At 41.1% G+C, this 21,721-nt stretch overlaps 1 protein-coding gene across 2 annotated transcripts; it reads left to right on the top strand.

Annotated features, from left to right (window-relative positions):
• The first annotated feature begins 870 nt into the window (after positions 1-870).
• Positions 871-15,727, top strand: CCDC130 (coiled-coil domain containing 130). 2 transcript variants are annotated; one of them, XM_032212067.1, is made up of 11 exons: positions 871-954; positions 2,982-3,048; positions 4,032-4,068; positions 5,285-5,338; positions 5,736-5,818; positions 6,018-6,073; positions 9,025-9,085; positions 10,960-11,102; positions 11,181-11,353; positions 13,244-13,382; positions 15,016-15,727. In XM_032212067.1, the coding sequence occupies exons 3-11, from the start codon at positions 4,066-4,068 to the stop codon at positions 15,402-15,404; spliced, it is 1,101 nt and encodes a 366-aa protein (XP_032067958.1). In that variant the 5' UTR covers positions 871-954; positions 2,982-3,048; positions 4,032-4,065; the 3' UTR covers positions 15,405-15,727. The 2 variants fall into 2 exon arrangements, with proteins under 2 accessions (XP_032067958.1, XP_032067959.1); XM_032212068.1 differs by having other exon boundaries at positions 4,020-4,068.
• The last annotated feature ends 5,994 nt before the right edge of the window (positions 15,728-21,721 follow it).

Here is a 21,721-nt window from a genome sequence, read left to right as displayed (position 1 = left end):
ACTCAATTTTTTTTAAATGCTAAACCCAGTTGTTTGATGCAGCCTAGGCTACATTTTTAGGCAATCTGAGTCAAAAATAAACACCCCCTAAATTCAATCGGAGAGCCAGTTTAGTGTGGTTAAGTTACTAAACCAGATACATGGGAGACTACGAGTTCTAGGCACAAGACCAGTGACCTTGGGCCAGTCACTTTCTTTCAGCCCTGGGAAGAAGACAACGGCAAGCCTCTTCTGAAATCTTGCCGAGAGAAAACCAATTTTCTGTTATTCCAAGCAGTCGCCAAGACTCCAAAGCACCCCCCCCCCCAAAAAAAAAAACCCCACCCCACAAACCCTTCAATAGGGACTTATTTCCTAACGAAATGCACGCCGGAGGATAGTTGTAAACATAATTGAATATTAAAGCTACAAACATAGATATAATCTGTGTAATAAAAGTCCCTCCATTAGATTCGGATACGAAGACAGCAACGTCCCGAATTGCTCTACGGCAGGGGTCTCCAAGCTTGGCAACTTTTAAGACTTGTGGACTTCAACTCCCAGAATTCCTCAGCCACCAATGCTGGCTGAGGGATTCTGGGAGTTGAAGTCCACAAGTCTTAAAAGTTGCCAAGGTTGGAAAAGGTACGCCTTCGCCGACTCCAACTCCTCCTCCCGGGTTATTTGACAACAATTCCCATAATCCCAGGCAAGGCTCTTGGGCCCTGCCGCCACTGCCTTTTTTTGTTGCCCAAAGGATTCAAAGAGCTACCTCCTCCTCCTCTCGGACCAAGCGCCCGCCCGCCCGCCCGCTTGCCGGCAGAACCGACCTGCGGTACTCTCGCGAGAAGTCGCCACGCAGAAACTGGATCCGGCGCCGGCCGTTGGATGGGGAAGTCGAGCAGTTCTGGCGCGAGTTGATGATGTCATCCGAAAGAGGCGGAGGCAAGAAGAGCAAGCGAAGGGACGGGGGAGGTTAGTAGACCGGTGCGCGCCACCATCACACACACCCCTCCCCACACACGGCGTTTCCTTTTAGGATTATCCCGGCGGGTGGGGGGCCTATTCGGCTAGAAACCAGTCAGGTTCCTCTCCATTCTCGACCAGGCCCTAACACTGCCCTATTCTTTCGGGACGGGCAGTAGGCACCTTATTGTTGGGGATATAGACCCCATTTGGGGGGGGGCGCAAATAGGGTATGATGGTGTTGCTCATCTCCTATCCTTCTGATGACTTTGGAAAGTGGGGTGGGGGACTACCTTGCTTGTGGGGTCTGCTTGGTGGACGCGTACTGTAGATAGGAACTTTTCCCAAACTGATGTCCCTCTTCCTTTGCATTACAGTATCCTACCTTTTTTTAAAAAAAAATTATTAACAAACATGTAAAATACACACACACACAAAAGTTAGACGTACACCACATTCAGTCATAATGCTCTTAGAATTATCTCTTAATGAGGTTAAAAAAGACTTTTCTCACCCACTCCTGTAGATAGATAGATGATAGATAGATAGATAGATAGATAGATAGATAGATAGATAGATAGAGATAATAAGGTATAATAAGATAATCTCCTTCTGATAAGGAGGAGAACCTTGTGGCTTAGTGGTTAACACAACTGCTTAATATGTAATACAGCACAGGTTCAAATCCCAGTAAGGGTATGACTAGCTGATGGGAGCTAAATAGCTTGAAATAGATCTATACTAGTCTCCCTTTATTTATTTATTTATCAGCACAAATGCAACATAGATATAGAGATAGATAGATAGATAGATAGATAGATAGATAGATAGATAGATAGATAGATAGATAGATAGATAGATAGATAGATAGATGATAGATAGATAGATAGATTAGATAAGATAGATAGATAGATGATAGATAGATAGATAGATGATAGATAGATGATAGATAGATAGATATACATACACTATATTGCCAAAAGTATTCTCTCACCCATCCACATAATCAGAAGCAGTTGTGAGCGAATGCTTTTGGCAATATAGTGTATATATAATACTTGAACTGGTAAACAAACCAGTTTGCCTTCCCTTTCTCCATTGTCTATTTTGTCCTGGGCAGATTATCTATCAACATTTTATGTAACTTTTTATTTTTCGTTTTTTGAGCTGTAATAGTGAGTTTATTATCATAGTTTATTATTTTTACTTTTTTAAAAAGATTTTTATTAACAAACATGTAAAATACACACACACAAATTAGACGTATATCACATTTATACAATACGAACAGGAACTTCCTGTTCTTTATAATAGCAATCATCAATCGATACCACTCACCTTATATTATTTCCCCTTCTATTGTATTTCATTTGGGTTTCACCATTAACCCTCTTATTTTACTCATAACTATTGTTTTTTGAGTTTTGTTATATTCCTTCATTGATTTTTGTTTCTTTCCTCCATCCACCTATACCATTTATCCCATATCTGGTAGAATTCTGATTCTTCTTTTCCTTGGATTTCTTTAGTTAGTTTGTTCATTTCGGCACAGTCCATACCCTTTCTTATTATTTCATCTTCGCTTGGGATTAATTTGTTTTTCCATTTCTGGGCAAAGGCAATCCTTGCCGCCGTAATAATATGTAGTATTAAATACTGGATTTCTTTTTTGTGTTTTGCAAACATTATTCCTAATAAAAAAAACTTCAGGTTTCCATTCTATTTTAACCCCTGTTATTGCCTCCAGCCAATTTTTGATCCTTTTCCAAAAAATTTTTGCCTCCTCACAGGTCCACCATAAATGGTAATATGTGTATTGATTCACATTTCCAGCATTTTGGGGAGGTGTTTGTTAAAATTTCAGCTAACCTTGTTGGTGCCAGGTGCCATCTGTAAAACATTGTGTACTGGTTTTCCTTGTATGCAACTGATAATGTCATTTTTAAATTTATTCCCCAAAATTTTTCCCATTTGTCTTAATTCAATATTATAGCCAAAGTTCTGTGCCCATTTTATCATTTGTTCTTGCATTACAGTATCCTGATTGCCAACCAACTGGAGATGTTGGGGGTTGCATTCCCACCTTTCTGAAGTGCCTGAAAAGTAAGTGGTGATGGATATATACCATACGGCAGGATTCACAGCAACGCAACGTCTTTCAACGTGTCAGTTAAAGGTGTTGGGGCTGCCCTTGAGCCACCAGCTAAACTTGCTGATTGTAAAATTGTTTATAAACCCTTTCCTAATAAAATCCAAGTATTACGTTAATGTGTAAAACTGTAATGTGTGGCCCACATTTTGAAAATTGTGAAGGTGTTGGAAGAACCTTCACAACCTGGTGTTTCCAAATTGTGTTGGAGATTAATTTTCTATTATTTGCTTGTGTAACAATTGAGGATTATGGGATTGGTGTATCTGGAGGTCACGCATACGAAATAGCCTTATGGCGCATTAGTCCTGAATAATTGTATGCTAGGAGTATTACATGGGTGTTGTAAATGTATACATTGAACTCATATGCTTAATTTTGATGTAGGATGATTGATAAAACCCAAGGCTTTGTAAAAGATAATAGCTTTGAAAGGTTTTTTTTAAAACCTATGATTGCTTAATGTATAGTTTAATGGAAACTTTATATTCAGAAACAATGTACACTTAAATATTGGAAGCCAGCAACAGGGGAGAAGAGTCAACTTCATTCCCTGCTTTTAGCATTTTAGAGGCCTCTTGGTAACCCATCTTTGTGAGATAGCGGCCAACAAATTTAATAAATAAAAACAAATAAAAGTATAGTTGTAAATGAGAAGAATTAATTCAGATCCAGAATTTAAGTTTTTGTGCTACCTCTGCCATAACTTTTTTAAAAGCTTCATTATTGCATATTTAGACTGTTGCTAAGCAATACAAAAGGTCTCACAATGCTCAGAGGCATGGCATTATGTATTCATTGCATATTCTATATTGGAATCAAAAGCAGGTTGTTTTGCTGTGACTAGCTAGCTATGGCTTGCATGCTCCCAAAAGTGATGTTTTTTTTTTCATTTCAAGGGAACCCTAGAAATAACATTCTCTAGTTTTTCTCCTAGACTATCACTCTTGCCTGACTAAATCACTATCACCATGGTAAGTGGATGCAGGATTTTGAATCAAATCCACAACTGCAATTTCTCTTCCTTCGTTCTTTAACCTCATGAGGATAGATCCAACTCCTTTTGCAACATATATAATTACAGCTTACACTTAATAGCATTTATGCAATCTCACACGAAACTCTTTATTTCACAATCAGGGCCTTTGTGGAAATTTGATTTTTCTACAAATACAGTAGTAGCTGTCATGGTGCTGTCTATGCTGCCAAATAGGACCTAGTCCTTAATTTGCAAGAGTCCCTAGAAGCTTGTGGCCTCTTTTGTCAGATTGTGATGACTATAAATGAAATAATGAGAAATACTTATTAAAGGGCTGCTTCCTATTTGGTAGTTTGGAGGCTGAATCTGTAGTGGTACCATTTGTATAAATTAACCTACCTCAGTCTGGAGAATGTTTGTGCCCTTCAAATTGCTTAATTTACTTGAGATTTGAAAGAGACATCTATAACAATAGAAAAAGAAAGGGAGGGAAGGAGAGGAGAGGAGAGGAGGAAGGAAGTAGTGAAAGGAGGGAAGAAGGAAGGGAAAGGAGAGAAGGATGGAAGGGAGAGAAAGAGAAGGAGAGATAGTAGGGAAGGAAGAGAGTGGAGGAGAGGTAAGGGAAGAAGAAAGAGATAAGGAAAGGTGGGTGGAAGGGAGAGTAAGAGAAGGAGAGGAGGGAGGAAGGGAGAGAAAGAGAAGGAGAGAGGGCAGGAAGGGGAAGAGAGAGTAAGAGTAGGGGAGAGGTAAGGGAAGAAAAAAGGGGAAGGAAGGAAGAGGAGGAAGGGAGAGAGAAAAGAAAAGAAAGAGAAAATAAAGTGGTGTCATAACAGACGCTAGGGATGGTAAACAATCCAATCCAAACTGTACTCTATAATCTCTTAAATGGAATAACAATAGTATAAGATTGGCAAAGAAAAAGAATAACCATGTGAATGTTTACCAGGAATTGGATGTATATATAGCACATTAGAGCTAAACAATATTTGGTTATAAATAGCTAACTATAGAAAGGGAAAACACTAACTGCAATGAAACCGATACGGAACTGCTGTGTGATATATGATGGGACTTCTTGTTCCTATGTTGTCTTAAGTCGTGTGTTTGTTCTTGTTGATGTGTTTATGTGTGTAAAATAAAAACTTAAAAAAAAAACACAAATTGCTCAATTTACTATCAAACAACATGGCTTTGCCTTTGGTTTCTCACAGGGGGAAAGGAAAGGAGTCAACAAGTATTACCCACCTGATTTTGATCCAGCCAAGGTAAGAGGTCCATCTGGAATGTTGGAGTAGCTTGGGATATTGGGTCATTACAAGGAATTTAAACAAATAGAGCTTATGCAGGATAACCTCCTGTTGGTATATTTACAAGCTAAGATACAGAGTCAGTGTTTGAATGGTGTCAGAACACTTCAATAAGATAAAATAGAATTAAATGTAAATGTAATGTAGAATTAAACTTTCTGGATTCTGTTTTTATGTATAGTTGTATAATTGAAATATCCACATAAACGGAAAAGGAATTTCAGCCTTTTTGGCTATTCCCCCCCCCCCCCCCAATACCACGGCCAACAAATGCTTGTTAATTGTCCACCAGATAAAGATTCATGGAAGTATCTTATGTACAAGAAGCTTAACACCGACTTTATCTATCTTGCAGCATGGCTCCCTTAACAAATATCGCAATAGCCATCCGTTGCGGGAAAGAGCTCGTAAACTGTCCCAGGGTATCCTCATCATCAGGTAAGGCCACCTAGCCACATCTGTACTTAGAGCAAGAACTCTTGGGTTGCTGGAGGCAAGAAATGTTGACTACATCCTAGTCATAGCAAGGGAACATCGGAAGCAGTTCCCTTTCTATTCTGATAGGGCTTGTTTTCTCCCACTAAGTAAAATTCTGAATGTTTCTGCAACATGCGTAAACATGTCACTTCTTTCCCAGATTTGAGATGCCCTATAATATTTGGTGTGATGGCTGCCAGAATCACATTGGGATGGGTAAGTATGGATATATCCCTCAAAACAGTCCAGTTTATAGGTAGTGATTGGAGTTACATGCAGGAGAAAAAACTATTACTGTGTGACCACCATTTAGTAGTTAATGTAAAGTGATACACATCACTCAGTTTGATTAGATTTCCAAACAATATTTGAAATTCCCTTACAGATTTTTGACGATTTATCCAGTGTCTTGTACCAACAATCAGTTTATAAACGTTCTCTTAAGCTTGTAATTCAATGTAAATTTCAACCTTACTCTCTCATTAGCCCAACTGTGTTTTAATTTTTTTGCCCATTTTATCATACAGTCTTTAACTTGTTTGTCCTCAGTTTCCATTTTCAGTTAAGAGTTAATAATTCAGTGAGAATTAATAATTCAGCGAGAGTTCCTAATAATAATAATATGTTTATCATTTGCAGGGAGCTCTACATCAAATTCAGTGTTACCCTTTTCATATTCATAATTCCTTTTATCCAACTTAAATCTTTCCATTAGCTGAATGTAAAAATACTAATAGTAAAACCTTCCCAGCTCCAAGTTTTCTCATTTTAAGTTAAACTTTAAAAAATCAAGTTAGCATAAGTTAATCATTTTTGTTTATAACTGTAATTTCCCTTCTTAAAAGGCTTCTTGGGGTAACAACTTTAAAGAGATTTTATAAAATAGTTCTGCCTTATATCTATTCTAAATTCTCATTATGGCATGTCAAAAAATGGTTTTTGAAATCTACATTAACCTTAACTTTGTCATCCCACAAATAGTTTTGTCATCCAAATGCTAAATCATACTCTTCCAATTGCAATAACCTCTTATTTCTTAAAGTCACCTCCTCTTTCATCCAAACTAAACAACAAGCTTAAAATATAATTTCAAACACGATACTCCCAAACCTACTCTTTCTTTAGCGTCCTGCCGGAATTTATATTTAATTCTGTTTCGTTTTTTAAATTTTTATTTAATTTTTTATTTTCAAAACAAACACAACACAAAGAATCCTCCTCCTTTACATACTGTAGAAAGTGTATCAGTTGGTTTCAAAAGACTTTCGTGCATCTCTTCCACAGTCATCAAGCATAATTCATACTAGCTCAAGTATTTTAACTCAGATATATTTATACATATTACCATCCTCATACCTCCATTTTAATTTGACTATAATTGTTTAAACATCCTTCATCATAAAATATACCAAGATTTAAAACATAACCACATACTGGCATTTCATTTGCTATTTCTAATATCCTCCAATAAACACTAAATCCTTATGGCCTATTCTGGCTAAACATCCATAATATTTAGTAACAAAAATTTCTAATCCTCCTTTCCAAATCACTGTTTACAATTTACATCCAATTTCCTTATGTTGTACCCATACATATATATACGTTATCATTATCCCTCCTTTATTTGACTATATCCTTTATCATAACATTTTTCCACCTAATAATCAAAACTTAACTAAATTTAACTTAGTTCTTTTTTATTAACCTTCATATAAAACCAACAAATTTCTAATCTTCCTTTCATAGCTACCATTCAATATTCATATCCAATTATTACTTATCATAGCAATACATATGTATACATTATTATCGTTATCAATTATTTATTTAACTATATCTATTGTCACTAAATTTCACTAAGTTTAACTAGTTTTAGATTATACACTTTCATCTATCAACCTGTATCTTTCCAGTAGCAAAACAATCTCATGTCTTCTGCCATTTGTGGTATCAGTCCTCTAATCATCTCCTTAATCAAATTTCCATGAACTCCTCTTTACAGTTCATTGCTTATTAAGTCCCTTATATAATTTTGATAGCCTTCTTCTGTTTCCTTGATCAGCTTATGTTTAATTATCTGTGGTGTTATCAATGATGTTACTGATAACATTTCTCTCTTTAAATCTATAAATTCTTTTGTTTTTTCTTCTTCTATGTCTTGCCATCTGGGGTAGAGTTCCCATCCATCTAACTCCTCTTTCCGTATTCCACTCTTTCCATTTCCAGACACAAACCATTCACCATCGATGTCAACAGATTTGATTTCTTCGTGATCATTTTTCTCTTCGGTGTTTAGGACTCTAACCTATATACTGTATATATTGATTTGATTCCATGAAGAAAATTCTCACCATAGTTTAATTCTTCCAGGACTTTAAACAAGAAGAACTAGTTCAAAATGTCAAGAGCATCTAAAAAAATTAATGCAACTTGTTTTTCATCATTCTGTTGTATGTATTCTACTACATATAACAGTTCCCACATTAACTTTTTGCTGCCTTTTCGGTAAAACGCACATTGATCTTCATGAATAAACTTGCCTAAAAACCTTTTTGCCTGTTTGCCAAAACTGATGAGAACACTTTATAATCACTAAAGCCTCTCTTTTTATCAGTATTTCAGCCAATAGATTTGATTGATATTATTCAAATGTGTATATCCCTTTTCGATTATTACTTCAGAAAGAAATCCCCCCAGACCCCCAAATTCGGTTATTAATCTCGAGTGAATTAGGTAGCATTCCAGCTTATGTAATAAGAACTCAGTAATAATCATGTTGCTAAATGTAAAATGTTAGAACAGGAGGAATAGAATTCAAGGGCTTGAATTCAGTTCTGAATGGGTTGGTGGATTTGGCCTCCCTGAATCTTGTTCTGACCAAACTTGTTTTTTCCTATATCCTCTGGAATACAGGGAATGAGGCATACTAGCGGAGGGTTGTGGTCTGACCTCTCAGATGTTTCCAAATTTAAGGAAATTGGACTTGTTCCTAGGTGTAACAAGGCAGAGTTCCTAAAGGCCTATTATGGTGTAATGTTTTAAAGAGTGGATATGGTAGTTTAAAACACATTCAGTGATTCGTTAGTCGGTTTCCAAGCAGAGTTTGTGGCCTATAAATAGCTTATACAAAGGTGAGATGTCCTTTCTTCCACTTGTTTCTGCAGGTGTTCGCTATAATGCAGAGAAGAAGAAGGTCGGTAATTATTACACCACTCCTATTTTCAGGTGGGTACTCTGAAGGCAGAAGATACTATTGTCATTGATCGTTTGGTGGAAAGTGCCCTAGTGGGGAGTTGGAAAGGATCGGTCCAGCAGATGGAAAAGACTCCTGGTCAGGCTATGTTATAAAGAGCCGAGGTGGCGCAGTGGTTAGAGTGCAGTACTGCAGGCTACTTCAGCTGACTGCTAGTTCTGCAGTTCAAATCTCACCGGCTCAGGGTTGACTCAGCCTTCCATCCTTCCGAGGTGGGTAAAATGAGGACCCGGATTGTTGTTGGGGGCGATATGCTGACTCTAAACCGCTTAGAGAGGGCTGAAAGCCCTATGAAGCGGTATATAAGTCTAACTGCTATTGCTATTCTGTGCTAGCATTTTTCATTTAACTTTCTCAATGGTAATCCAAGAAAGGACAAATTCTTAGAACCTAGCTAATTTATGCAACTCTGCATGATTTGATTTGTGATACGTAAATCCACATCTATTAAACATACAAGACGCACAAAGCTACATGCCAGAGCCAAAACTTGCGCAGTCTCCATCTAGTAACCAAAATGTCACAATGTACTGCTGGAATGTACTTTGAGGCCATTCCTAAATCCACAGTTTCATTAAAAAGTTGAGTTCTGACTGCTGAATTCCTTTAGATCAGTGTTTCTCAACCTTGACAACTTGAAGATGTCCTGACTTCAACTCCCAGAATTCCCCAGCCAGCGAATGCGGTGGACGTGATGAACCAGGGACTTGAAGCTGTTAGGGACTGGATGAGGGCTAACAAACTCATGCTCAACCCAGATAAGACCGAGTGGCTGTTGTGTTTCCCTCCCACCAATCCGGCAAGTATTCCACCTCTCAGGCTGGGGGGTCAAACATTACACCCCTCAGACAGGGTCCGCAACTTGGGAGTCCTCCTGGACCCACAGCTGACTTTTGAACACCATTTGTCAGCTGTGACCAGGGGGGCATTTGCCCAGGTTCGCCTGGTGCACCAGTTGCGCCCCTACCTGAACCGGGAGGCCCTCACAGCAGTCACTCGTGCCCTTGTGACCTCTAGGCTGGAATACTGCAATGTGCTCTACATGGGGCTGCCCTTGAGGAGTATTCGGCGACTTCAGCTAGTCCAGAATGCAGCCGCGCGAGCGATTGTGGGTGCACCTCGCTTCACCCACATAACACCTATCCTCCGCGAGCTGCACTGGCTACCTGTCGATCTCCGGATACGCTTCAAGGTGCTACTTGTCACCCATAAAGCCCTCCATGGTAGTGGATCTGGGTACTTGAGAGACTGCCTACTGCCAATTACCTCCACACGACCTATTAGATCTCATCGATTAGGCCTCCTCCGAGTCCCATCTGCCGGTCAATGTCAACTGGCAACTATGCGGAGGAGAGCCTTCTCGGTGGCAGCTCCGACCCTGTGGAACGATCTCCCCGTGGAGATTCGTACCCTCACCACCCTCCAGACCTTCCGCACAGCCCTCAGAATCTGGCTATCCTGTCAGGCCTGGGGCTAAGATTGTAACATGCCCGAATGGTATGAATGTTGTGTTTTAATTATGTATTGTCTTATATATAAAAAGTCTGTTTTCCCCACTTTCCTTTGGATTGTGAGCCGCCCTGAGTCCCCCCAGAGAAAAGGGCGGCATATAAATAAACCTTCTAAATCTAAATCTAAGTTGCCAAGGTTGAGAAACACTGCTTTAGATTGAGTGGTCAGTAATTCAGAGCAAAGGCAGATCTCTCCTTGGGTCATTGGGCTTGCATGAAAAAAGAAAGAGATTTGGCATGAAGGCAAGAGGGTGGCTTCGGGTGTTTCTGGCATTCGCAGCCTCAGACCTGGTGCCCTCATTCCCCTTCTTGCTCCATTGCATTTGGCTTTACAGGTTCCGTATGAAGTGCCACCTTTGCCCCAACTACATTGAGATGCAGACTGATCCTGCCAGCTGTGACTATGTCATTGTCAGTGGTGCCCGGCGCAAGGAAGAGCGCTGGGATGCTGAAGCCAGTGAACAAGTAATGGCCACAGGTGTGTGTTTTGGGACCAGTAGCATCCTTGAACATTTCTTTAACTGGGCCTGGCTTGATGTATGTGTCTGATTCTTAGCCCACGAGGAAAAGCAGAAGCTGGAGACAGATCCTATGTACCGATTGGAGCACGGCACACAGGATCAGAGCAAGCTTCAGCGAGCCCTCCCTACGCTCCAGAATATCCAAGAGGCTCAAAGTGCCTGGAAGGATGATTTCGCGCTCAACAGCCGCCTTCGGCGGAAGTTCAGGGTAAATGATGGGAAGAGGGTAGAGGGAGGGAGAAGATGGGTAGAGGGAGGGAGAAGGATTCCTTTGAATATTCCTAGAATGATGTTTCTAAAGTTCAGCAAATGAAAACAGAATAGAACAACTGCAATTGCATTTCAAGTCATAATACATTTTTTCTTTTTTAAAAATCTGATAAAACTTTTCAACATTATCATTTCCCATTATGATTGTAGATCTCTTTTTTTAAAAAAAGAATTGTTTCTTCTTTTCAAAAGTTTTATTTTCTTTTAAAACAAACATTTCATCATTCCTCAATCAGTGAGACATCGGAGTACATTTTTTTTTTTTTTTTGGTGTCAAAATAGTTCTAGTTTACCACCAAATTCTTGTCTAGCCTAATGTATACCCCTCCCTCCCTCCACCCTCCCCCCCAACCGCCCTCCTCCTTCCCCCCCTCGACTTCCCAGAACCCGTACACGGTATGGATTTTTAACAAACACAGTCTAAAATCTATTGAGAAAAAAGAAATAAAGAAATTAATGACATCTCTACATTGACCTTAGCTTCTTCTTGCTAAGCTAACTTTAAACCATTTAAATCATTCCTGATCTTAAGCAGAGGCTAACTGGAATTTCTTGGTCCCGTATTTATTTTGTATATAGTCAATCCATTTTTTCCAGTCTCGTTTATATCTCTCATTTGAGTGATCTTTAAGATATGCCGATATTTTAGCCATCTAAAATTGTTTCTGTATTCATTTTTCCATCTTATCTCTATCCTGTTTCTTCTTTCAAAAGCTTTTTTAAAAACCCACATTTTATTTTCTATGGAGCACTTTTTCTTCACTTGTAATAGAAGTGTAATCGCAGTATTTTCAAATTCATGGTAGCAGGATTTTATGTTATACTATTGTTCTATTACATAAGCCACTTACCGTATATACTCGAGTATAGGCCGACCCGAATATAAGCCGAGGCACCTAATTTTACCACAAAAAACTGGAAAAGTTATTGACTCGAGTATAAGCCTAGGGTGGGAAATGCAGCAGCTACCGGTAAATTTCAAAAATAAAAATAGATACCAATAATGTTTTTGAATATTTATTTCAAAGAAAAACAGTAAACTAGCGGTGTATTCAATGAAATACTTCACTCACCTCATGATGCTGATGTCCCGCTGTGATGATGATGTCCCGTGCAGCCGCGGGAGCGATGTCCCGCCTCCTATGACACACGGCACAGTGATTCCTATCATTGGATCACTGTACCAGAGGAGGTGGGACATCGCTATGTGGCTGCTTGCCATAACAAGGAGGAGGTGGGACATCGTTGCAGAGCGGCAGGAGGGGGAGGAAGGGGAATCGTAAGACAGCCCTGCATTACATTAGAACGTGAGGAGGGGGGATGGTGCGGTGCGCGCTGCGCGGCAAACTGACACAGAGGGAGGGGAAACTCACAGGGGCACTGGGCCATTCACGAGTGTCACCCAGCGGCATGGCCCTGCCCCTTTTTCTCCTCCATTTCGGGCAAATTTTTCACTGACTCGAGTATAAGCCGAGGCGGCTTTTTTCAGCCCAAAAAGTGGACTGAAAAACTAGGCTTATACTCGAGTATATACAGTATATAACAACCAATTTTTATATAGGAAGTCATAATTGTAGTAACTACTGTACAAATAACCAAGCTAAAGATTGAAAATGAAAATCTTGGATTAAAGTTGTGGACTTGTTCTTACTTTAATTTTCTTAAACGTCTTTGGGACAGCTGGGCTCTTTGGAGGTAGTATTTAAAAAGATGTCACTGTTCCCCTCTATTGTATTTTTCAAACCTGTTTTCTTCTGTTCCGGCTTCATGGCAGTAATGAGTGCGCCTCATGTGTCATGCTGCCTCTGTCCTCTTTCCCTTCTCATAGGAAGAGAAGAAAGTTCTCCAAGAAGAAGAGAAAAAAGACCTTGCTTTGCAGGCAAGAGCAAACTTAAGTATTCCACTTGTACAGGAAGCTGAAGAAGATCGGCATCTGGCAGCTCTCCTCAAGTACCAGAGCCTTGATTGTACGTAAAGGGGTCTTTGCAGGGGGGAGCATGTGGGGCTCAAGGATGGAACTCCCTCCTAGAAGAATGTGTGCTTGACAAAGTGTTGTTGGCTGTACTGTAGGAGGAGTTGCTTTTAAGAGGTAGGTTTGGATTGCTACCCCCACTTTCCAAACAGTGCTTCTTAATCTCCTTTATTATACTGTTGTAGAAAATGACAGGACACACAAGCCAGCTCTTCAGAGAAGGAAACGTTTATTTGCGCAGGTTCATAGCAAAGAATAAATGGCCTGAACACTGAGTGAAATTCAAGAACTTCCTTATATAGTTTATCACTTTCAGCTAAAGCCATCTGTTAGTTTTGGAAACACCCCTCAAGATTTGCCCTTGAGTTACAGAAAGTATGTCTACAGGATGTCATAATACATGGGTCAGCTAACGGACATGCATAGCTCGTATTTTGAGGAACTAACAATACGTGTCTACCAAACAGATTAACAGCCAAGCCAGAAGATGGGCTAAAATAGATGTTTTACTTCAGCATATTTCATGTGCAGACTTCCTTCTAACCCGTGTCTAACCGCACTAAAAGCAAACCTTGCAATTTCTATGTGAACAGTTAAAGCTTAATCTCATGAAACCCTAGTTTGGTTCAGGCTTGAGGCCTACTTTGGTTCAGCCTACCACCTTAATACAATATAAGGGTAATGCCAATACTAATTTTAACAAGACATACTGTATATTTTGCTGGTAAATTGATTCTATACCTTTGCTACCATGAGTGTAATTTTTAATAATTGCTGAATTTCTTGTCATCTTTCTCCATGCACGATTATTTGTAGGATTTCCCTATAGAGGTGGGAAACTACTCACCCTATATCCCAAATACAGAAATATACCAATAGAGTAAGCTAAGAGCCGAGGTGGCGCAGTGGTTAGAGTGCAGCACTGCAGGCTACTTCAGCGGACTGCAGTTCTGCAGTTCGGCGGTTCAAATCTCACCGGCTCAGGGTTGACTCAGCCTTCCATCCTTCCGAGGTGGGTGAAATGAGGACCCAGACTGGGGGGGGGGGGGAATATGCTGACGCTGTAAACCGCTTAGAGAGGGCTGAAAGCCCTATGAAGCAGTATATAAGTCTATTGCTATTGCTATTGCTAAATCATGGCATAGATCCCTGGATCTAGGGAAAGGAGGTGTGACGGATCCCTACTGCATAGATCCGAGAAAAGAACTGACCAGCTAGATGGCAGCATCTGGGCAATCTGGACTGATTTTAAGAAGCCAAGTAGGGTGGGATTTGGTTTATTAATAGATGGAAGACTACTTGAAAACCCCAGAACTGTAGGCTAGATTGGGATGCCGAGGTGGCGCAGTGGTTAGGGTGCAGTACTGCAGGCCACTTTAGCTGACTGCTAGTTCAGTAGTTCGGCGGTTCAAATCTCACCGGCTCAGGGTTGACTCAGCCTTCCATCCTTCCGAGGTGGGTGAAATGAGGACCCAGACTGGGGGGGGCGATATGCTGACTCTGTAAACCGCTTAGAGAGGGCTGAAAGCCCTATGAAGCGGTATATCAGTCTAACTGCTATTACTATAACTAGACCTCTGTTGTTCCTATTTTCTGTCATTGTAGCATGCTTGCTTCTTCCTTTTCAGCCTACGAAGACAGACAGAAACAAAAACGCAATGAGATTGTAGATCGCCCGTGGTTCTCAAGTTCCAAGACCAATGACACCCTGAAAAAGTTGGCATTTGTTGGGAGATCACCCTCTAGCAAGTCCCTTGTACCTCTGAACAGCCTCGGTGTCGTGTGTCGGAAATCCAGGGATGCCAAGCAAACTCCCAGCGAAGGGGAGAGCAACGCCTCGGATGCCCCGGCACAAGTCAACAGGCAGGACAGCGGAGCGAGTGAAATGCCCTTCGACTCTCCCGCGAGGCCTTCAGGAGGCTCCCAAAAAGCGGAGAGGAGCCCCCCCTCTACTTTTGCTGCTTCTCTTGTTGCAGATTATTCAGATTCTGCATCTGGTTCAGATGCTGAACTTTGAACCGAGTTTATGGATATAGAGAGAGAAAATATGGCCGGAAATGATGTGCAAATCAATGTCTTTTTTTCCCCCCCTCCAAACAACAAAAGTACTCTTTGCAGTTGGTACATGAAGCAGTTGGAATATGTGAATAGAAGTGTATGCGAGTCTGTGTGTGTGCGTTTGTGTGAGTGTGAGAGAGAGGGGGGGGGGGGAGAGCATTCCATGGCCAACTACCTTTTGCTGTTTTTTTCTTACATCGTCTGCACTTGTTCCCCAATTCTTTAAACATCAGCCCATTGTTTGGTCCCAAGTGTCATAAAATAAACAATGCTATCTCCTTAGCCTTTCTTCTTTGTTATGCCCAGAATATAACAGTTATATGCCATTACAGGAAACTGTGTGTGCCAGGAAAGAGGAAAGAAATATAAAATGAAGGATCACCGAGATAAGTGTTTTAGAAACTTTTTTGCACTCAAGCTTTTATTTGTTTGGGTTATATTGGTATTTATCCGTGACACGTCAAAACCGCGCCCGATTAAACCGCGTCGCTGACGTCATCAACAGGGCGACAACAGCGAGCGCGGAGAAAGAAGGGCGCTTTAAATAGCGCTTTGAAAGCAAGCCGATTCAAGTTAAGGTAAGGGTTAGGTTTAGGGTTAGGGTTAGGTTGAGGGTTAGGTTAAGGGTTAGGTTTAGGTTAAGGGTTAGGATTAGGTTTAGGGTTAGGTTAAGGGTTAGGGTTAGGTTGAGGGTTAGGTTAACGGTTAGGGTTAGGTTAAGGGTTAGGGTTAGGATTAGGTTTAGGGTTAGGTTAAGGGTTAGGTTAAGGGTTAGGGTTAGGTTGAGGGTTAGGTTAAGGGTTAGGATTAGGTTTAGGGTTAGGTTAAGGGTTAGGTTGAGGGTTAGGTTAAGGGTTAGGGTTAGGTTAAGGGTTAGGGTTAGGTTAAGGGTTAGGGTTAGGTTTAGGGTTAGGTTAAGGGTTAGATTAAGGGTTAGGGTTAGGTTAAGGGTTAGGGTTAGGTTAAGGGTTAGGATTAGGTTTAGGGTTAGGTTAAGGGTTAGGGTTAGGATTAGGTTTAGGGGGGTTAGGTTTACGTTTAGGGGTTAATTTTAGGTTTAGGGTTTACAGCGTGCTTCTGTCTCCGCGCTGTTGTCGCCCTGTTGATGACGTCAGCTACGCGGTTTAGTCGGACGCCGTTTAGTCGAGCGCGGTTTTGTGGTGGAACCGTATTTATCATTAAAAATTTCACATAATGGCTTAACTGGGTTCACACAGCAAGATTATTTGGTTTTAGCATAATCATATTTGTAAAGGACAGTCTTCCACAGCTGAGTTGTACTAGTAACTTAAATGAACACATCCGTGTGTGTTTTCTGGCAGGAAAATGGAAATGTTTCCCTTCTGGCAATTTTCTTTTTTACTTCTAAGGGTCTGGGATACATTGGAAAATTCCCCTTCAAGTACTAATCAAAATTAGACCCTGTTCAGCTGCTCACCCCAGCAAACGAAAAAGATGCTGACTTCAGTTGAGATGCTTGTAAACCATGGTTAAAAACTCTGTATAGTGCAAATACCACCGATCCGATTGACTGCTATTTGGAAACAGCTAAAAAACATGCTGAAGTTATAGCAGCTTTCTGAGAATGAAATAATTATTTGATTTTTTTTATTATAAAATAATATCTTTTTATTATAAAAGCTATCCGTATTTTTCAATTGAATCCAAAAGGAGTGTCCTACAAAACTCCCAAGCAATTAAAAAAACACAAGGGCCAGCTGTCCCCCAAGTTTTTAAAGAAATTGTTTGTAAATAAGCACAGTTTATCTAAAGACATTTTCAATTCAGTCAAGAGATTTACAATTTAGATCTGAAAAAGGTGGTTGGAAAGCCCATCTATAAGTTGCATCTGATGAAATGAATTGCAACTCAGGAAAGTTTTATGTCTTTTAATAAAACTTGTTAAAAGTCAGAAAAGGCCGGCCAGACTCCTAAGCCAGTGTTTCTCAACCTTGGCATCTTGAAGATGTCTGGACTTCAACTCCCAGAATTCCCCAGCCAGCATTCGCTGGCTGGGGAATTCTGGGAGTTGAAATCCAGACATCTTCAAGTTGTCAAGATTGAGAAACACTGTCCTAAGTTGAAAGAGCAATGCTGAACAGCTCGTGCATCCTGCCCAATTCTTATAAAGTCTTGAATTCTTATAAAGTCAAGGGAAAAAAGTGTTTGACCTTTTCATTGAACTCAACATTGGAAATGTTACACCTGAATTCTCAGCAGCATTCTGCCTTAATTATAAACCAACTGATCATTTTATACAAGTGATATAATTTTGTTTGCTTGACTGAAGGATGAGCATTTTCTTCTTCTTCTTGATCAGCAAACACTTCTGCGCTATCTCTGAGAGGATAGAGAACTGATGCACTGGCTATTGCTGGATTAGAATAGTTAGTACGGACATGGAATATAATCATATCAGACCAGAAAACAAGAACTTCCATAAATAGCAATGTTAATTCTTGTTGACACTGTTACTAGTTCAACCGTGCCAAAGGGCTTAAATCCAATGGGGCTTTCCAGCTAGAAAACAATGAGGCTGCCCAGAAATTGATGAAAGAAATGTCCTCCTGGGTTCGGCTCCAAGTGGGGAAAGAGACACCGGAGACACGGAGGCTGCTTGGAAAGATGGTTTATTGGTGGACAGGACCACATGGCTTGAGCCCTGAACAGAAAAGGTGATCACATGCTTCAATGTTGGTGGAGAAGGAGAGAAGGGCTGAGGGAGGGGCTTGCTAGGCTTTTTATACCCTGTTCAGTCCCACCTCTCTGTTTCCTGTTCCTGTGTAAGAAATGTATTCTGATTGGTTGTCAGACTCCCATGGGGTCATGCAGGGGCAACTCTCTAGGCTGTGTTTTGAATCCAGGTTTGGTTGAGTTCTTGGATGCCATGTGGTCAGTTGGGACCAATATTATCATGCCTTAATCCCATCACTCTGGACGTGAAGTGGAGAAGTCTTTATTATGTAAAGGGACTAGCTTGGCCTTCTTAATGGCCCATTGACAAAGTATGGATGGGCAGGAAGCTGCAGGCAGCTATTCTGTCTTTTAAAGCATGCTTCTTTTCACATCCAAAGAAATATTCTGCCTTTTCAATATTTCCTAGGATATTTCATTTTTCTGGGAGAGGGCTGGGTGATAACTTCCTACAAAATGAAACTCAATTCGTGTACAGAAAACAAACCCGCCGTTTCTCCGGGCAACGTAACAAGAAAACAACTGCAGTAACGTGGTCATTTAGCCACGAGATCTAACGGAACACTTCTTGGGAAAGAAGCCAATCACGCAAGTCTCCCGCAATCAAAATTATCCTAGGGGAAGAGAGAGGGTAGGAGTAGGGGAGAGGTAAGGGAAGGAAGAAGGGGAAGGAGAGGAGGAAGGAAGGAAGTAGAGAAGGAAGGGAGGGAGAAAAGAAAGAGAAAATAAGGTGGGATGTGGAGGAGAGGTAGGGGAAGAAGAAAGAGGTAAGGAGAGGTGGGTGGAAGGGAGAGAAAGAGAAGGAGAGGAGGGAGGAAGAGAGAGAAAGAGAAGGAGAGAGGGCAGGAAGGAGAAGACAGAGAGTAGGAGTAGGGGGGAAGTAAGGGAAGGAAGAAGGGGAAGGAGAAGGGGAAGGAAGGAAGTAGAGAAGGAAGGGAGGGAGAAAAGAAAAGAAAGAGAAAATAAGGTGGTGTTACAACAGGCGCAAGGGATGGTAAACAAAGCAATCCGAACTATACCTTATAACCTTTTAAATGGAATAACAATAGTATAAGAAGGGCAAAGAAAAAGAATAACTATGTAAATGTACACCTATAATTGTATGTAAGAGAATAAATGACAGTAAGAATATAAAGCACAATAGAGGTAAATAATACTTGGTCATAAATAGCTAAGTATAAATAAATATAGAATTGTACATAAAAATGGATAACGAATAAGGAGACCATGAATGCAAGATAGAAACGTATAGAAGGGAAAACACTAACTGCAAAGAAACCGATTCGTAACTGCTGTATGATATACGATGGAACTTCTTGTTCCTATGTTGTTTTTAAGTCATGTGTCTGTTTCTGTTGATGTGTTTATGTGCTTAAAATAAAAAAAAAATTTTTTTTTTTTACTTCTAATGACCCTTTTGGTTTAGCCATGAACAAATGCTTTGGTAAGTTGTGTGGCCCACTTAACGGCCGCATTTGTTGCCGTGGGAATCGACCCCCCCTCCACATCCGAGTCATTCAAGCAAAAAGCAAGCGCTTTCGCATGCATTAATGCACCAGATCTTTAAGCAAAAAGCAAGCGCTTTCGCATGCATCAATGCACCGGGTCTCCAAGCAAAAAAACATGCGCTTTTGCATGCATCAATGCACCGGGTCTTTAAGCAAAAAGCAAGCGCTTTCTCATGCATCAATGCACTGGATCTTTAAGCAAAAAACAAGCGCTTTCGCATGCATCAATGCACCGGATCTTTAAGCAAAAAACAAGCGCTTTCGCATGCATCAATGCACCGGATCTTTAAGCAAAAAGCAAGCGCTTTCGCATGCATCAATGCACCGGGTCTCCAAGCAAAAAACATGCGCTTTTGCATGCATCAATGCACCGGGTCTTTAAGCAAAAAGCAAGCGCTTTCTCATGCATCAATGCACTGGATCTTTAAGCAAAAAGCAAGCGCTTTCGCATGCATCAATGCACCGGATCTTTAAGCAAAAAACAAGCGCTTTCGCATGCATCAATGCACCGGATCTTTAAGCAAAAAGCAAGCGCTTTCGCATGCATCAATGCACCGGGTCTCCAAGCAAAAAAACATGCGCTTTTGCATGCATCAATGCACCGGGTCTTTAAGCAAAAAGCAAGCGCTTTCTCATGCATCAATGCACTGGATCTTTAAGCAAAAAGCAAGCGCTTTCGCATGCATCAATGCACCGGGTCTTTAAGCAAAAAGCAAGCGCTTTCGCATGCATCAATGCACCGAGTCTCCAAGGAAAAAAGCAAGCGCTTTCACATGCATCAATGCACCGGGTCTCCAAGGAAAAAAGCAAGCGCTTTCTCATGCATCAATCCACCGAGTCTTCAAGCAAAAAGCAAGCGCTTTCGCATGCATCAATGCACCGGGTCTTCAGGCAAAGAGCAAGCGCTTTCGCATGCATCAATGCACCGGGTCTTCAGGCAAAGAGCAAGCGCTTTCGCATGCATCAATGCACCGGGTCTCCAAGGAAAAAAGCAAGCGCTTTCGCAAGCATCAATGCACCGGATCTTTAAGCAAAAAACAAGCGCTTTTGCATGCATCAATGCACCAGATCTTTAAGCAAAAAGCAAGCGCTTTCTCATGCATCAATGCACCAGATCTTTAAGCAAAAAGCAAGCGCTTTCTCATGCATCAATGCACCGGGTCTTTAAGCAAAAAGCAAGCGCTTTCGCATGCATCAATGCACCGGATCTTTAAGCAAAAAGCAAGCGCTTTCGCATGCATCAATGCACCGGGTCTCCAAGCAAAAAAAAAACATGCGCTTTTGCATGCATCAATGCACCGGGTCTTTAAGCAAAAAGCAAGCGTTTTCTCATGCATCAATGCACTGGATCTTTAAGCAAAAAGCAAGCGCTTTCGCATGCATCAATGCACCGGGTCTTTAAGCAAAAAGCAAGCGCTTTCGCATGCATCAATGCACCGAGTCTCCAAGGAAAAAAGCAAGCGCTTTCGCATGCATCAATGCACCGGGTCTCCAAGGAAAAAAGCAAGCGCTTTCTCATGCATCAATGCACCGAGTCTTCAAGCAAAAAGCAAGCGCTTTCGCATGCATCAATGCACCGGGTCTTCAGGCAAAGAGCAAGCGCTTTCGCATGCATCAATGCACCGGGTCTTCAGGCAAAGAGCAAGCGCTTTCGCATGCATCAATGCACCGGGTCTCCAAGCAAAAAGCAAGCGCTTTCGCAAGCATCAATGCACCAAGTCTCCAAGGAAAAAAGCAAGCGCTTTCGCAAGCATCAATGCACCGGATCTTTAAGCAAAAAACAAGCGCTTTTGCATGCATCAATGCACCAGATCTTTAAGCAAAAAGCAAGTGCTTTCGCAAGCATCAATGCACCGAGTCTCCAAGGAAAAAAGCAAGCGCTTTCGCATGCATCAATGCACCGGGTCTTTAAGTAAAAAGCAAGCGCTTTCTCATGCATCAATGCACCGAGTCTTCAGGCGAAAAGCAAGCGCTTTCTCATGCATCAGTGCAAAGCACGGCCGCTTTCGCTACCAACTTCGCGGCTGCGCCGAAACGCCGAATCCCTTCCTATCCCAGCAGCGCCTGGGCTGTT

The sequence above is a fragment of the Thamnophis elegans genome, chromosome 2 (genome assembly GCF_009769535.1).
Source record: "Thamnophis elegans isolate rThaEle1 chromosome 2, rThaEle1.pri, whole genome shotgun sequence".
Classification (NCBI taxonomy): domain Eukaryota; kingdom Metazoa; phylum Chordata; class Lepidosauria; order Squamata; family Colubridae; genus Thamnophis; species Thamnophis elegans.
Note: the sequence above shows the minus strand (reverse complement) of the source record. Positions and strands in the feature narration are given on the sequence as shown.

Bases quoted from the DNA above. Each gene is read 5' to 3' on its own strand.
- CCDC130 (XM_032212067.1), top strand. The intron at 5,819-6,017 runs GTAAGGCCACCT...CTTCTTTCCCAG, and splicing joins CAGGGTATCCTCATCATCAG to ATTTGAGATGCCCTATAATA. The intron at 9,086-10,959 runs GTGGGTACTCTG...TTGGCTTTACAG, and splicing joins TACACCACTCCTATTTTCAG to GTTCCGTATGAAGTGCCACC.